The sequence below is a fragment of the Monodon monoceros genome, unplaced genomic scaffold, assembly GCF_005190385.1.
Source record: "Monodon monoceros isolate NGI ecotype Baffin Bay Population unplaced genomic scaffold, NGI_Narwhal_1 Super_Scaffold_2, whole genome shotgun sequence".
Classification (NCBI taxonomy): Eukaryota; Metazoa; Chordata; class Mammalia; order Artiodactyla; family Monodontidae; genus Monodon; species Monodon monoceros.
This window is the reverse complement of record NW_021703776.1, coordinates 97375847-97390372: the sequence shown is the minus strand read 5'-3', so window position 1 is coordinate 97390372 and position 14526 is coordinate 97375847. Positions and strand designations below refer to the sequence as shown.

The following is a 14526-nucleotide window of genomic DNA, read 5'->3' as shown; positions in this document are numbered from 1 at the left end:
CTTCAGCAGAGCTGAGCTCACCCCAAGCTCTGGCCTCTCTCCGCTCCTGCAGTAGCCTTGAATGAAGTCTTCCTTTCTTGTTTAACTTTGGTGCAGTTTTTGCTTGGACAAGACAAATGGTTAAGTCTCTGGAATCAGACTGGGATCAAATCCCACCTCTTGTCTCTTACTAGCTGCCTGACCTTGGGCTGTTAACTAATCTTTAGCTTTAGTTTCTTCACTGTGAAAAGAAAACGGGAATCAGTAACTACATACTTTATAAGGTTCTCGTGTGGATTAAACGAGATAAATAAAGCCCATGAAGCACGTGGCCTTGAAGAATCACCCAGGACATCTCAGCCAGCATGTACATTGCTGCTATTGACTCAGGTTTGCGGGAAATGGGAAAAAACAACAGATTTCCTGTGTTTTAATTCCTGCAATTCAAATTGTATATTTTTTATCTTAAACTTTTCAGACACAAGAAAGAGCCATTTTATTCATGCACGGATTGGAGTGCACTTCATGACGTGAATTCCATTTTTCTCCCTTGCCTACAAAGGTCCATTTTCTCTTTACTCCCTCCATGACCTTGCATTTCAGATGGCCATGGGATTATCCACTCATGAGTCTGGAATACTGAGGGTGTGAGGGGCAGCTGACTAAACGAGCTACACCATCGAGTCTGGGGAGGTGGGCAGCTGTCTGGGGCTGCTCGCCAAGTGTAGCCCAGAGAATGGTCATAGCACTCTAGTCCCCATTCACTTATGAGTCCATCTAACAAACCTCAACTCTGCCATAAACTCAGGTTGCCACACAGGAGGAAATTTTCCTGATAGACAAACTGTTTGGCACAGGAAGAAACGCTGCAGGCTCCCTGCTCCCATGAGCCCTCCTGAAGACAGCACTTCCCCCATGGAATCTCCGACCGGGCCTCCCGGGCAGCACAGAGGATCCTGAAGGAGTGAGGATGAGTTTTTAAGCCTCTGCCAGGCGACATCTTGCACAGAAGGGGTTGGCCTCCTTGAACTTCCAGAGAGATTTCAGAAGAGTTCAGGGCCAAGTGAGTTGAGCCTGGACACCTGTCATAGTTAAGGGGACCTAACCTTCTTGCTCAAGGAGCCACTGAGGAGCTTGACTTCCCCCTGAAGCTTCCCGAAGCAGCCTCCAGCCCTCTGGAAACGCTGGCCTCCTCCTTAAACTACTGCCGAACACAGTGACACACTCTGGCCTGTGTTGATTTTGCTGCACGTAAACCCCTGCACTAGCCCCCCGCCCTGACAAGCCCGCTCACCTCTCCCCAATGGCTCATGCTGCCCCTGCCCTGGGCCGGCCGCCGGCCTGCAGGTTGAGGCCCCCCAGACCTCTGCTTCCTGCCAGCCCGGCCGCTGCTGCTTCGGCGGCCAGGACTCCGAACTCGCTGGCATGTCTCTGTGCCAAAGAGGGCCCCGGGTCAATGCAGCCTGCTGCTGTTCGTGCTGAGTAATGCCCTTGAGCGTGTCTGCTCTTCTCCACCCCATGAGAGAAATCTGGCCCAGGGCTTCCACGGAGGATGCAGCTCTTAGCACTTGGGCTGCCGAGGCTGCAGACCACCGTGTGGTTCACATACCTCTGCGAGGCCATCCCGGGAGCTCATCTAATGCTATTTGCTCATGTTGGAGCAAAGACATGAGGCATGAGAAAGCCTCCAGTGCTTTTCAGACAAATACCAGCAACTGCTGTTTCCTCCCAGGTCAGTTTTCATTTTAAAATTTAATTGTTACTTTTTGACTAAACCAGAATCATAGCTGAATTCTCGTAATTTCCAAAAGACCTGTGTTAACCCCCTTTTCATGGCACCTTCTAATTATATATATATACACACACACACACACACACACACACACACACACACATCTTTATTGGAGTATAATTGCTTTACATTGTTGTGTTAGTTTCTGCTGTATAACAAAGTGAATCAGCTATACGTATACATATATCCCCATATCCCCTCCCTCTTGCGTCTCCCTCCCACCCTCCCTATCCCACCCGTCTAGGTGGTCACAAAGCACCGATCTGATCTCCCTGTGCTATGCGGCTGCTTCCCACTAGCTATCCATTTTACATTTGGTAGTGTATATATGTCCACACCACTCTCTCACTTCTTCTCAGCATCCCCTTCCCCCTCCCTGTGTCCTCAAGTCCATTCTCTGCGTCTGTGTCTTTATTCCTGTCCTGCCCCTAGGTTCTTCATAACCATATATATAAATATATAGATATATATTTAGGTTCCATATATATGTGTTAGCATACGGTATTTGTTTTTCTCCTTCTGACTTACTTCACTCTGTATGACAGACTCTAGGTCCATCCAATTCACCACAAATAACTCAATTGCGTTTCTTTCTATGGCTGAGTAATATTCCATTGTATATATGTGCCACATCTTCTTTATCCATTCATCTGTCGATGGACACCTAGGTTGCTTCCATGTCCTGGCTATTGTAAATAGTGCTGCAATGAACATTGTGGTACATGTCTCTTTTTGAATTATGGTTTTCTCAGGCTATATGCCCAGTAGTGGGATTGCTGGGTCATATGGTAGTTCTATTCTTAGTTTTTTAAGGAACCTCCATACTGTTCTCCATAGTGCCTGTATCAATTTACATTCCTACCAACAGTGCAAGAGGGTTCCCTTTTCTTCACACCTTCTCCAGCATTTACTGTTTGTAGATTTTTTGATGATGGCCATTCTGACTAGTGTGAGGTGATACCTCATTGTACTTTTGATTTGCATTTCTCTAATGATTAGTGATGTTGAGCATCCTTTCATGGGTTTGTTGGCAATCTGTATATCTTCTTTGGAGAAATGTCTATTTAGGTCTTCTACCCATTTTGGGATTAGGTTATTTGTTTTTTTGATATTGAGCTGCATGAGCTGCTTGTATATTTCAGAGATTAATCCTTTGTCAGTTGCTTCGTTTGCAAATATTTTCTGAGGGTTGTCTTTTCGTCTTGTTTATGGTTTCCTTTCCTGTGCCAAAGGTTTTAAGTTTCATTAGGCCCCATTTGCTTATTTTTGTTTTTATTTCCATTTCTCTAGGAGGTGGGTCAAAAAGGATCTTGCTGTGATTTATGGCATAGAGTGTTCTGTCTATGTTTTCCTCTAAGAGTTTGATAGTGTCTGGCCTTATATTTAGGTCTTTAATCCATTTTGAGCTGATTTTTGTTTATGGTATTAGGAAGTGTTCTAATTTCATTCTTTTACATGTAGCTGCCCAGTTTTCCCAGCAACACTTACTGAAGAGGCTGTCTTTCCTCCATTCTATATTCTTGCCTCCTTTGTCAAAGATAAGGTGACCATATGTGCATGGGTTTATCTCTGGGCTTTCTATCCTGTTCCATTGATCTATATTTCTGTTTTTGTGCCAGTACCATACTGTCTTGATTACTGTAGCTTTGTAGTATATTCTGAAGTCTGGGAGCCTGATTCCTCCAGCTCCATTTTCCTTTCTCAAGATTGCTTTGGCTATTCAGGGTCTTTTGTGTTTCCATACAAATTGTGAAATTTTTTATTCTAGTTCTGTGAAAAATGCCATTGGTAGTTTGAAAGGGATTGCATTGAATCTGCAGATTGCTTTGGGTAGTAGAGTCATTTTCACAGTATTGATTCTTCCAATCCAAGAACATGGTATATTTCTCCATCTGTTTGTAGCATCTTTAATTTCTTTCATCAGTGTCTTACAGTTTTCTGCATACAGGTGTTTTGTCTCCTTAGGTAGGTTTATCCCTAGATATTTTATTCTTTTTGCTGCAATGGTAAATGGGAGTGTCTCCTTAATTTCTCTTTCAGATTTTTCATCATTCGTATATAGGAATGCAAGAGATTTCTGTGCCTTAACTTTGTATCCTGCTACTTTACCAAATTCATTGATTAGCTCTAGTAGTTTTCTGGTAGAATCTTTAGGATCCTCTATGTATAGTATCATGTCATCTGCAAACAGTGACAGTTTTACTTTTTCTCTTCTGATTTGGATTTCTTTAATTTCTTTTTCTTCTCTGATTGCTGTGGCTAAAACTTCCAAAACTATGTTAAATAACAGTGGTGAGAGTGGGCCACCTTGTCTTGTTCCTTCCTGATCTTAGAGGAAATGGTTTCAATTTTTCAACCATTGAGAATGATGTTGGCTGTGGGTTTGTCATATATGGACTTTATAATGTTGCGCTAAGTTCCCTCTGTGCCTACTTTCTGGAGGGTTTTTATCATAATTTGGTGTGGAATTTTGTTGAAAGCTTTTTCTGCATCTATTGAGATGATCATATGATTTTTATCCTTCATTTTGTTAATATGGCGTATCACATTGATTGATTTGCATATATTGAAGAATCCTTGCATTCCTGGGATAAACCATACTTGATCATAGTGTATGATCCTTTTAATGTACTGTTGGATCCTGTTTGCTAGTATTTTGTTAAGCATTTTTGCATCTATGTTCATCATATTGGCCTGTAGTTTTCCTTTTTTGTGATATCTTTGTCTGGTTTTGGTATCAGGGTGATGGTGGCTTCAGAATGAGTTTGGGAGTGTTCCTCCCTCTGCTATATTTTGGAAGAGTTTGAGAAGGATAGGTGTTAGCTTCTCTAAATATTTGATAGAATTCGCCTGTGAAGCCATCTGGTCCTGGGCTTTTGTTTGTTGGAGGATTTTTAATCAGTTTCAATTTCAGTGCTTGTGATTGGTCTGTTCATATTTTCTATTTCTTCCTGGTTCAGTCTCGGAAGGTTGTGCTTTTCTAAGAATTTGTCCATTTTTTCCAGGTTGTCCATTTTATTGGCATAGAGTTGCTTGTAGTAATCTCTCATGACCCTTTGAATTTCTGAAGTGTCAGTTACTTCTCCTTTTTCATTTCTAATTCTAACTGATTTGAGTCTTCTCCCTTTTTTTCTTGATGAGTTTGGCTAATGGTTTATCAATTGTGTTTATCTTCTCAAATAACTGGCTTTTAGTTTTATTGATCTTTGCTATTGTTTTCTTTGTTTCTATTTCATTTATTTCTGACCTGATCTGTATGATTTCTTTCCTTCTGCTAACTTTGGTGGTTTTTTGTTCTTCTTTCTCTAATTGCTTTAGGTGTAAGGTTAGGTTGTCTATTTGAGATGTTTCTTGTTTCTTGAGGTAGGATTGTATTGCTATAAACTTCCCTCTTAGAACTGCTTTTGCTGCATCCCATAGGTTTTGGGTCATCATGTTTTCATTGTCATTTGTTTCTAGGTATTTTTTGATTTCCTCTTTGATTTCTTCAGTGATCTCTTGGTTATTTAGTAGTGTATTATCTAGCCTCCATGTGTTTGTATTTTTTACAGTTTTTTTTCCCATAATTGATATCTAGTCTCATAACATTGTGGTCAGAAAATATACTTGATAGGATTTCAATTTTCTTAAATTTACCAAGGCTTGATTTGTGTCCCAAGATATGATCTATGCTGGAGAATGTTCCATGAGCACTTGAGAATAAAGTGTATTCTGTTGTTTTTGGATGCAATGTCCTATAAATATCAACTAAGTCCATATTGTTTAATGTGTCATTTAAAGCTTGTGTTTCGTTATTTTCATTTTGGATGATCTGTCCATTGGTGAAAGTGGGGTGTTAAAGTCCCCTACTATGATTGTGTTACTGTCAATTTCCCCTTTTATGGCTGTTAGCATTTGCCTTATGTATTGAGATGCTCCTATGTTGGGTGCATAAATATTTACAATTGTTGTATCTTCTTCTTGGATCAATCCCTTGGTCATTATGTAGTGCCCTTCTCTGTCTCTTGTAATAGTCTTTATTTTAAAGTCGATTTTGTCTGATATGAGAATTGCTACTCCAGCTTTCTTTTGATTTCTATTTGCATGGAATATCTCTTTCCATCCCCTCACTTTCAGTCTGTATGTGTCCCTAGGTCTGAAGTGGGTCTCTTGTAGACAGCATATATATGGGTCTTGTTTTTGTATCCATTCAGCCAGTCTATGTGTTTTGGTTGGGGCATTTAATCCATTTACATTTAAGGTAATTATCGATATGTATGTTCCTATTACCATTTTCTTAATTGTTTTCAGTTTGTTATTGTAGGTCTTTTCCTTTTCTTGTGTTTCCTACCTGGAAAATTTCCTTTAGCATTTGTTGTAGAGCTGGTTTGGTGGTACTGAATTGTCTTCGCTTTTGCTGGTCTGTAAAGATTTTGATTTCTCCGTCGAATCTGAATGAGATCCTTGCTGGGTAGAGTAATTCTGGTTGTAGGATTTTCCCTCTCATCACTTTAAATATGTCCTCACACTCCCTTCTGGCTTGTAGAGCTTCTGCTACAAGATCAGCTGTTAATCTTATGGGGATTCCCTTGTATGTTATTTGTCGCTTTTCCCTTGCTGCTTTTAATATTTTTTCTTTGTATTTATTCTTTGATAGTTTGATTAATATATACCTTGGCGTGTTTCTCCTTGGATTTATCCTGTACGGGACTCTCTGTGCTTCCTGGACTTGATTAACTATTTCCCTTCCCATGTTAGGGAAATTTTCAACTATCATCTCTTCAAATATTTTCTCAGACCCTTTCTTTTTCTCTTCTTCTTCTGGGACACCTATAATTCGAATGTTGGTATGTTTAATGTTGTCCCAGAATTCTCTGAGACTGTCCTCAATGCTTTTCATTCTTTTTTCTTTATTCTGCTCTGTGGTAGTTATTTCCACTATTTTATCTTCCAGGTCACTTATCCATTCTTCTGCCTCAGTTATTCTGCTATTGATTCCTTCTAGAGAATTTTTAATTTCATTTATTGTGTTGTTCATCATTGTTTATTTTCTCTTTAGTTCTTCTAGCTCCTTGTTAAACGTTTCTTGTATTTTCTCCATTCTATTTCCAAGATTTTGGATCATCTTTACTATCATTATTCTGAATTCTTTTTCAGGTAGACTGCCTATTCCCTTTTCATTTGTTTGGTCTGGTGGGTTTTTTCCTTGCTCCTTCATCTGCTGCATATTTCTCTGTCTTCTCATTTTGTTTAACTTACTGTTTTTGGGGTCTCCTTTTCACAGGCTACAGGTTCATAGCTCCCGTTGTTTTTGGTGTCTGCCGCCAGTGGGTAAGGTTGGTTCAGGGGCTTGTGTAGGCTTTCTGGTAGAGGGGCCTGGTGCCTTTGTTCTGGTGGGTGGGGCTGGATCTTGTCTTTCTGGTTGGCAGGGCCATGTCCGTTGGTGTGTTTTGGGGTGTCTGTGAACTCACTATGATTTTAGGCAGCCTCTCTGCTAATGGGTGGGGTTTTGTTCCTGTCTTGTTAGTTGTTTGCCATGGGGTGTTCAGCACTGGAGCTTGCTGGCCGTTGAGAGGAGCTGGGTCTTAGTGTTGAGACGGAGATCTGTGGGAGAGCTCTTGCCGACTGATATTACATGGGGCCGGGTGGTCTCTGGTGGTCCAATGTCCTGAACTCAGCTCTCCCACCTCAGAGGCTCAGGCCTGACACTAGGCCGGGGCACCAAGACCCTGTCAGCCACATGGCTCTCTTGCTCTTCTTTTCCTTTGTTTTACTGTCATAGAAGGAACAGAGATTTTGGAGCCAGACAAATTCAAGTCTGAATCTCACATTCATCACTGCATGTAGTTGTATGGCATCAGGCAGTTTACTTAGGCTCTCTGAGTCACAGTTTCTTCGTTTATGCCATGGAGACTCTACTGCTCCCCCAGCCCAGTTGTTGGGTAGATAAGTGTTATTGAAGGATGGAGCCATATCCCCTCCCACTTTGTGGCGGGGGACTATCCAATGGAAAGGAGGCTCTACCTTCTAATTATATTTTACATGTAGAGGGAAGAGAACTGTATCCTCTGTTTTTCAGTGACTTTGGAAGAGGAGACAGGATCCTGGCCTTGCTAACGTAGGCAGCAGGCAGAGGGTAGCCTTCCGTAGAGTCCAAAGCCAAGAACGTCTTTTAGCTCTAGGTTGAGCTTTTAAGCCCTTCCTTCTCTAGAACCCGGATGGAGCTCTCGGGCAGCTCTGCCCCAAGTCTCCTCTGTAAAAAGGGATGCTGGGTGGTGTTTTCAGAGGGATGCTCACTTCCTTTCTTGGTGAGAAAATTCCTGGGCCCTTGCTTGCTGCTCTGTGGCCACCATGGCAGGTGTGTGGACTGACTGTGGAGTGACTCGGATGTCGAGGGCCATGTAGCACATGACCTTTCCTTCAGGGCTGGTGGGGTGAAGTGATCCCATTTCAGGTCATTATTTTGGGAAGGAAGAAACAAGCCAGTTAGAAGTGAGTTCTATAGGGAAGTGAGTTCTGTAGGAGAGGGTGAATATTATATGGAGCAAGAAGAAAGCTAAGGGAATAAAAGGTAAAGGAAAAGGTAGAGAAATAACTCCTATTTAATGAGTACTGGCTCTGTGCCAGATACTATACGGAGCGCTTAGCATGGACTAGCTCATCTCCTCTTGAGACGTAGGAACTGTATCCCTACTTGACAGATATATTAGGTAACTTGTCAGTGGTCCCTCAGATGCTAAGTGGCAGAGGTGGGATTCAAGCCCATGGTGTTATTGGTAATCACTTGGCAACTCAGAACTTTTCAAACCACTTCTAAACACACAATCCTAAATGGCTGAAGTTGGAAGAAAGTTTGGAGACCAACTAATCCAATTCCTTTATTTGATGAAAAAAGAGACTCAAAGAGGAAATGTGGTAACACTTGTTATTAGAGCTGAACTGAGAACAACTTCCCGGTTGCCTGAATCCCTATCGAATAGTCTTGAGATAACTGGCTCCAGGACTTCAGAGCTGTTGAATTTGTTGTTTTCTGGAAACAAGCCCCTCCCCACTTCCCCTGGGGTAGACTTCTATTGCAGACCAATATTTCTCATACTGTCTCAAATAGCTTGTGTCCGGGAGATGTGCCTCACGTCCACATCTCAGATAACAGGAAATGGGAAAGTGGCACAGGAGACTTACTCTTTTTCATCAAGTGAAAGGAAGCTGCTGACTCATCATATCAGCCCACTGTTCTGAAACTTTTCTCTCTCCAAAGTCAACAGTGGTTTCATAATTACTAAATTGAAACAACATTTTCTTAGCTCTATTTTACACATGGGACTTGATATTATTTGTCAATGATAAGCAGTTTCATGAAACTCTCTCCTCCTGTGACAGCCTGTCTCCTGGTTTTTCCTTGCTTGTTCTTTTCATTCCTCTTCATTCTTCTTCCTGAGATGCTACTCTTCCTGCCTCTCCCTTAGATTTAAGTGTTCTGTCGGACTCTGACCACAGCCCTCTCCTCTTCTCTTTTATTAAGCTGTTCCCAGGCCATCTTGTTTACATGAATCAAAATTCTTTCCAAGACCATAATAAATGCCTCCCCCTACCCTTTTTCATGTTACAACTTTACTTGGTCTCTAAGACTCTTGGAGACCACTGCAGTCAGTAGACAGAAAGGGATAAAAGTAAAATTGGATCTCTGCATCCAGGGAGATCTCAGAAAAGTGAGAAATTGGGTCAGTTAGGGTCACCTGTCATAATGAAAACCAAGTAGAATCTAACCAGCATGCCTGGGAGAACAGGATTTAGGAAGAAACTTGTCCTAGGTGATCTGGGTAAGAGGTGTTGATAAAGGGGAATTTGTTCACAGCTTTTGGCAGGAATCAGTGGACCTGATGTTTGATAAAGATAATTAAAAAGTCTACAAATAACAAATGCTGTAGAGGCTGTGGAGAAAAGGGAACCCTCCTACACTGTAGGTGGGAATGTAAATTGGTACAGCCACCATGGAGAACAGTATGGAGGTTTCTCAAAAGACTAAAAATAGAGTTGCCATACAATCCAGCAATCCCACTCCTGGACATATATCGGGACAAAACTATAATTCAAAAAGATACATGCAGGACTTCCCTGGTGGCACAGTGGTTAAGAATCCACCCGCCAATGCAGGGGACACGGGTTCGAGCCCTGGTCCGGGAAGATCCCACATGCAGGGGAGCGACTAAGCCTGTGTGCCACAACTACTGAGCCCATGCACCACAACTACGGAAGCCTGCACCTAGAGCCCGTGCTCTGCAACAAGAGAAGCCACCACAATGAGAAGCCTGCACACCGCAATGAAGAGTAGCCCTTGCTCGCCGCAACTAGAGAAAGCCTGCGTGCAGCAATGAAGACCCAACACAGCCAAAAAAAAAAGATACATGCACCCCTATGTTCATAGCAGCACTATTTACAACAGTCTTGACAGGGAAGCAACCTAAATGTCCAGCAACAGATGAATGGATAAAGAAGATGTGGAATATATATACCATGGAATATTACTCAGCCATAAAAAAAGAATGAAATAGTGCCATTTGCGGCTACATGGACGGACGTAGAGATTATCATACTTAGCAAAGTAGGTCAGAAAGAGAAAGACAAATACTGTATGGTATCACTTATATGTGGAATCTAAAATATGACACAAATGCACTTATCTATGAAACAGAAACAGACTCACAGACATAGAGAACACAGTTGTGGTTGTCAAGGGGGCAGGGGGTGGGGGAGGGTTGGATTGGGAGTTTGGGATTAGCAGATGCAAACTATTATATATAGAATGGATAAACAACAAGGTGCTACTGTATAGCGCAGGGAACTATATTCAATATCCTGTGATAAACCATAATGGAAAAGAATATGGAAAAGAATATATATATGTATAACTGACTCACTTTGCTGTGCACCAGGAACACAACATTGTCAATCAACTGTACTTCGATAAAAAAGTAATTTAAAAATAATGTATAATTTTGAGAACTATAACTTGAGGGGAGGATTTGGAAGGGACTGAGTTCTGGTTGGGTTGGAGCAGTCAGTACTTTCTTTCAAAATCTGTAACTTTCATGGCATCTGGCTGATGTGGCTTGCTATCAAGTCAGTCTTACTTCCAAAGCTAACCGACTACGTTAACAATTTGCCCACATTTCACCAAAGGAGTGGACATCAAATTTTACCTGTCTTTTCGTGACTTTCTAATGTTCTTAAAACATCCTGCCATAATTATGAAAGACACCATCGGGACTCTGACCTCCAGTGGGTGGAGCCCAGGTGGAAGGTCATGTCTGCTTTTGCTGGGTCTGAGACCAATTAACCCACACACACCTAGAGGGGAGGTCTAAGGTGGCAAGACAGCCACCAAGTCCTTCAAACTTGCTTTCTTTTCATTCAACAGAAGAAAAATAGCTAATTTCCTAAAATATTAGTATTCTGGAAGACAAAAGTTAAAATCTCACAAGCCATGGAAACGAGTATTGATTGAAAGTAATGTTAGGTTCAGCTAGGACATGTCATAAGCAAAGACCAGAATGTGGGGCTAGATCTCCTTCTCGCAAAGGATGATTTACTTTTTGCTCTGTTTCAATTTCTTCTCAGTGTTGATCTCTTTCCTCTGTGGAAAGATGTTATGTAAGGAGAAGTCTAAGTCTTTCTCTGCCTAGAACCTTGAGGCTAGGTAGAGAAAGGAGTGGATTTCTACTTATCATTTCAAGCAACCCTGAACTTAGGGAGCCCATTCCTTCCCTTCCCTCCCTCCCTCCCCTTCTTCCATCCTTCCTTTTGCACATTTACAAGTGCTCTAAATCATTAAGGAATTTTATGCAGTTCTAAAACCATAAACCTAAAACTGCATAGATCAGAGACCTCAGAGATGTCCTAGCCCACCCTCTCATTTTGTAGATGAGGATTGTGGGCTCCAGAACGCAGAGAGTAGGGACTTCCCTGGTGGTCCAGTGGTTAAGACTCTGCACTTCCAACGCAGGAGACACGGGTTCGATCCCTTGTCGGGGAACTAAGATCTCACGTGTCGTGCAATGTAGCCAAAAAGAAAACAACAGAAAGCGGAGGGTAGAACCAGACTTAGGCTTCCTGGGTCCTCTTCCTTGTTCCATTCTGTTTCAGAGGAGACCGCAAGAGGCAAAAACACTTACTTTTGGAAAAATCTCTATCAGAACCCTATGTAGGCAGTTTTATTTTTTCCCAAGGTGGAAGTTGTTTCAAGCAACAGAGAAGTCACTCTTGCTGTCCCATCACTCACCGACAAACAGCTGGCTGTAGAGCTCCAGGCGGGTGTGGCCTTCCGTTGGGGCCTTGCGGGTCTGCTGGGGCAGCCTGTCCACCTGCAGGCTGGCCTGCTTGACATTCCTCTCCGCGGTGACCCGGTGCCACTGGTCATCGTTGAGAGGCGAGGGTGACCTCACCACAATCTCCACTGGCCCGTTTCCGACATCAAATGAAAAGGACACTTCCGTGGCAGCTGGAGGAGCACAAAGCATGAAAGGCACGTGAGTAATTCCCTCCCAGATGCCAAACAGTGGTGAATTCTAGAGGTAAAACAAAGCACGGAGAGAAAAGGAATCTAAGCTAGTCACTTGCTACAAAGGTCCAAGGCGAAATCCTTTGAGGAGGGATAAAACATGAACCTATTGTTAATCATTAATAACCAGGGGAAGGAAAATAAACTTGGATTGGGGGTCAGGTATACATTGGTTTATTTTATCAGGAAGTTACCATCATTGACTCTTTCCAGATAAGGAACTGAAGGCTGGGGCACTTAAGCACATGTCGAGCACCTTAGATTTAGTGAGTAGTGGAGTCAGGATGGGAACCAGGCTTCTCAGGTTTCAGAGCCTGAGACCTTTTGGCTCTACACACACCCTGACTCTTCAGTAGCTCCTAGGGCGTGACCTGTAGCTCTGGCTGCACCAAGTGTCACCTGGGAGCTTTACGAAACACACCAGCTCTGCCCCCAGGGATTCCCACTCAGCTGGGTAGGCACTGGTATTTTTTAAAAGCTTCCTGGAAAATATTAATATATAGCTAGAGTTGAGAGCTACTGCTTTGGGGGTATTCACAAAACTTTATTTCCTTGATCTAATCCTTAAAGTTCCTATGGAAAGTTAGGGAGCTGTGAATTGTGCATGCAATGAGGATGACCCACATCTTTCCCGGACCTCTGGGGCTGGGCAAAGGGCAGCTCCAGAGTCCTGCAGAAAAAACCCTTTCTTGAACCATTTGTTGCACACCTTGGATGTTCACCATCTGGGATGTCAGGTCCTTCTCATAACCTACCCTCCAGCACTAATCACAAATCATTCTTCTTCTTCTTTTTTTCTTTTTATAGATCTGCTCCCAATCAAACTCCTTTAATAAATCACCTTTCAACAATGGAAAAATGGACTAGGAGGTTGCTTTGGTAACTCCAATTGTCAGCTTTCTCACAACACATTTTAGATTTCAAGTTCCTCAGTGACTACCTAGTGCTTTATAACTATGTTTTTTTAAGTGTATATTTTTCCTGCGATTGGCAGGAGAGGTAGTGGCGTGCGGGTCCCAGCTCCTTAGCTTGGTGAATTCTTTTGACAGGAAAGATGAGGCACACCACTGGATCTTCTAACTTTGCTTATAAAGAGATTCAGCTCCTCTATCTATCAATGAACCTCTGACTAATCTCCAAGCAGTTTAATTAAATACCTGTCATTTTCCCCAGGCTAATGAAAAATTCAGCTTCTCTGGACTGGTACCACCTTGAAATGATGTTGCAAGCAATCAAACTTCTGATTTAAAAACCGCAGTGGGCCAGATTCTCTCAAGACCTAGACTGTTCCCCACCTCTGGGTCAGGCCCCTCTGAAAGCTGCATTAACTTTATTGAGCTCCAGGGACATTAGACGCAGAACTCAATTTCATCAACCTAGTTGTACCAAGGAATTTGGTTCCTTTATGTCGTTAGAAAGGGAACTTTAATTTTAACACCTGTGGTGACGCCACATGTGCTCTGGTGAAATTTCTTCTCTAAATTGGGAGCTCCTGCCTTCCAGGGTCACTGTGACCTGATGGAGGCCGGTGACCTTCACCAAGGTTTCTGCAGAAGTATGATGAGAATATGGGTCGACGATCATACGACTCATGAACTGAATGACCTTTCCCTGAATTTCTGGCATGGTCAATGGGGAAAACGTAACCTCGGTTTTTAAGGTTGAATTTGTTCTGTTCTTGCAGTGCTGTGTCTTAGCAGATGCATTTTAAAATGTAAGTTATCAGAATAGCCAGAGAACAAGACTTCCTGAGCTAAGAAGGAAAGTTGGTTTTGCTTCAAAGGCATCAACAGCCATCAGGGAAATACGATTTAGGGATAAATTGAGTTTAACTCTAAAATTTGACTCAGAGGGATTAATGCTCCACTAATTTCCTCTCTTCCTGCTCTAACGAATTTTTGTTCAGGTCTTTTTTTGCGGTATGCGGACCTCTCACTGCTGTGGCCTCTCCCGTTGCGGAGCACAGGCTCCGGACGCGCAGGCTCAGTGGTCATGGCTCACGGGCCCAGCCACTCCGCGGCATGTGGGATCTTCCCGGACCGGGGCACGAACCCGCGTCCCCTGCATCAGCAGGCGGACTCTCAACCACTGTGCCACCAGGGAAGCCCCTGTTCAGGTCTTTAAGTTGTCACTATTTGGAGAAACTCTGAGGACCAGCAGTTACCAGGAAATATCCATACTTCCTTCTCTGCTTGTCGCACTAGGTCCCCTGTTCCTT

General features: G+C 42.7%; 1 protein-coding gene across 1 annotated transcript in view; it reads right to left on the bottom strand.

Annotated features, from left to right (window-relative positions):
* Nucleotides 1-14526, bottom strand: part of CNTNAP2 (contactin associated protein like 2) — a 2079227-nt gene that overhangs the window by 231012 nt on the left and 1833689 nt on the right. Inside the window, exon 18 of the mRNA XM_029233017.1 lies at nucleotides 12030-12248. Within this exon, the coding sequence (XP_029088850.1) occupies nucleotides 12030-12248 (219 nt within the window). The remainder of the gene's footprint in view (nucleotides 1-12029; nucleotides 12249-14526) is intronic.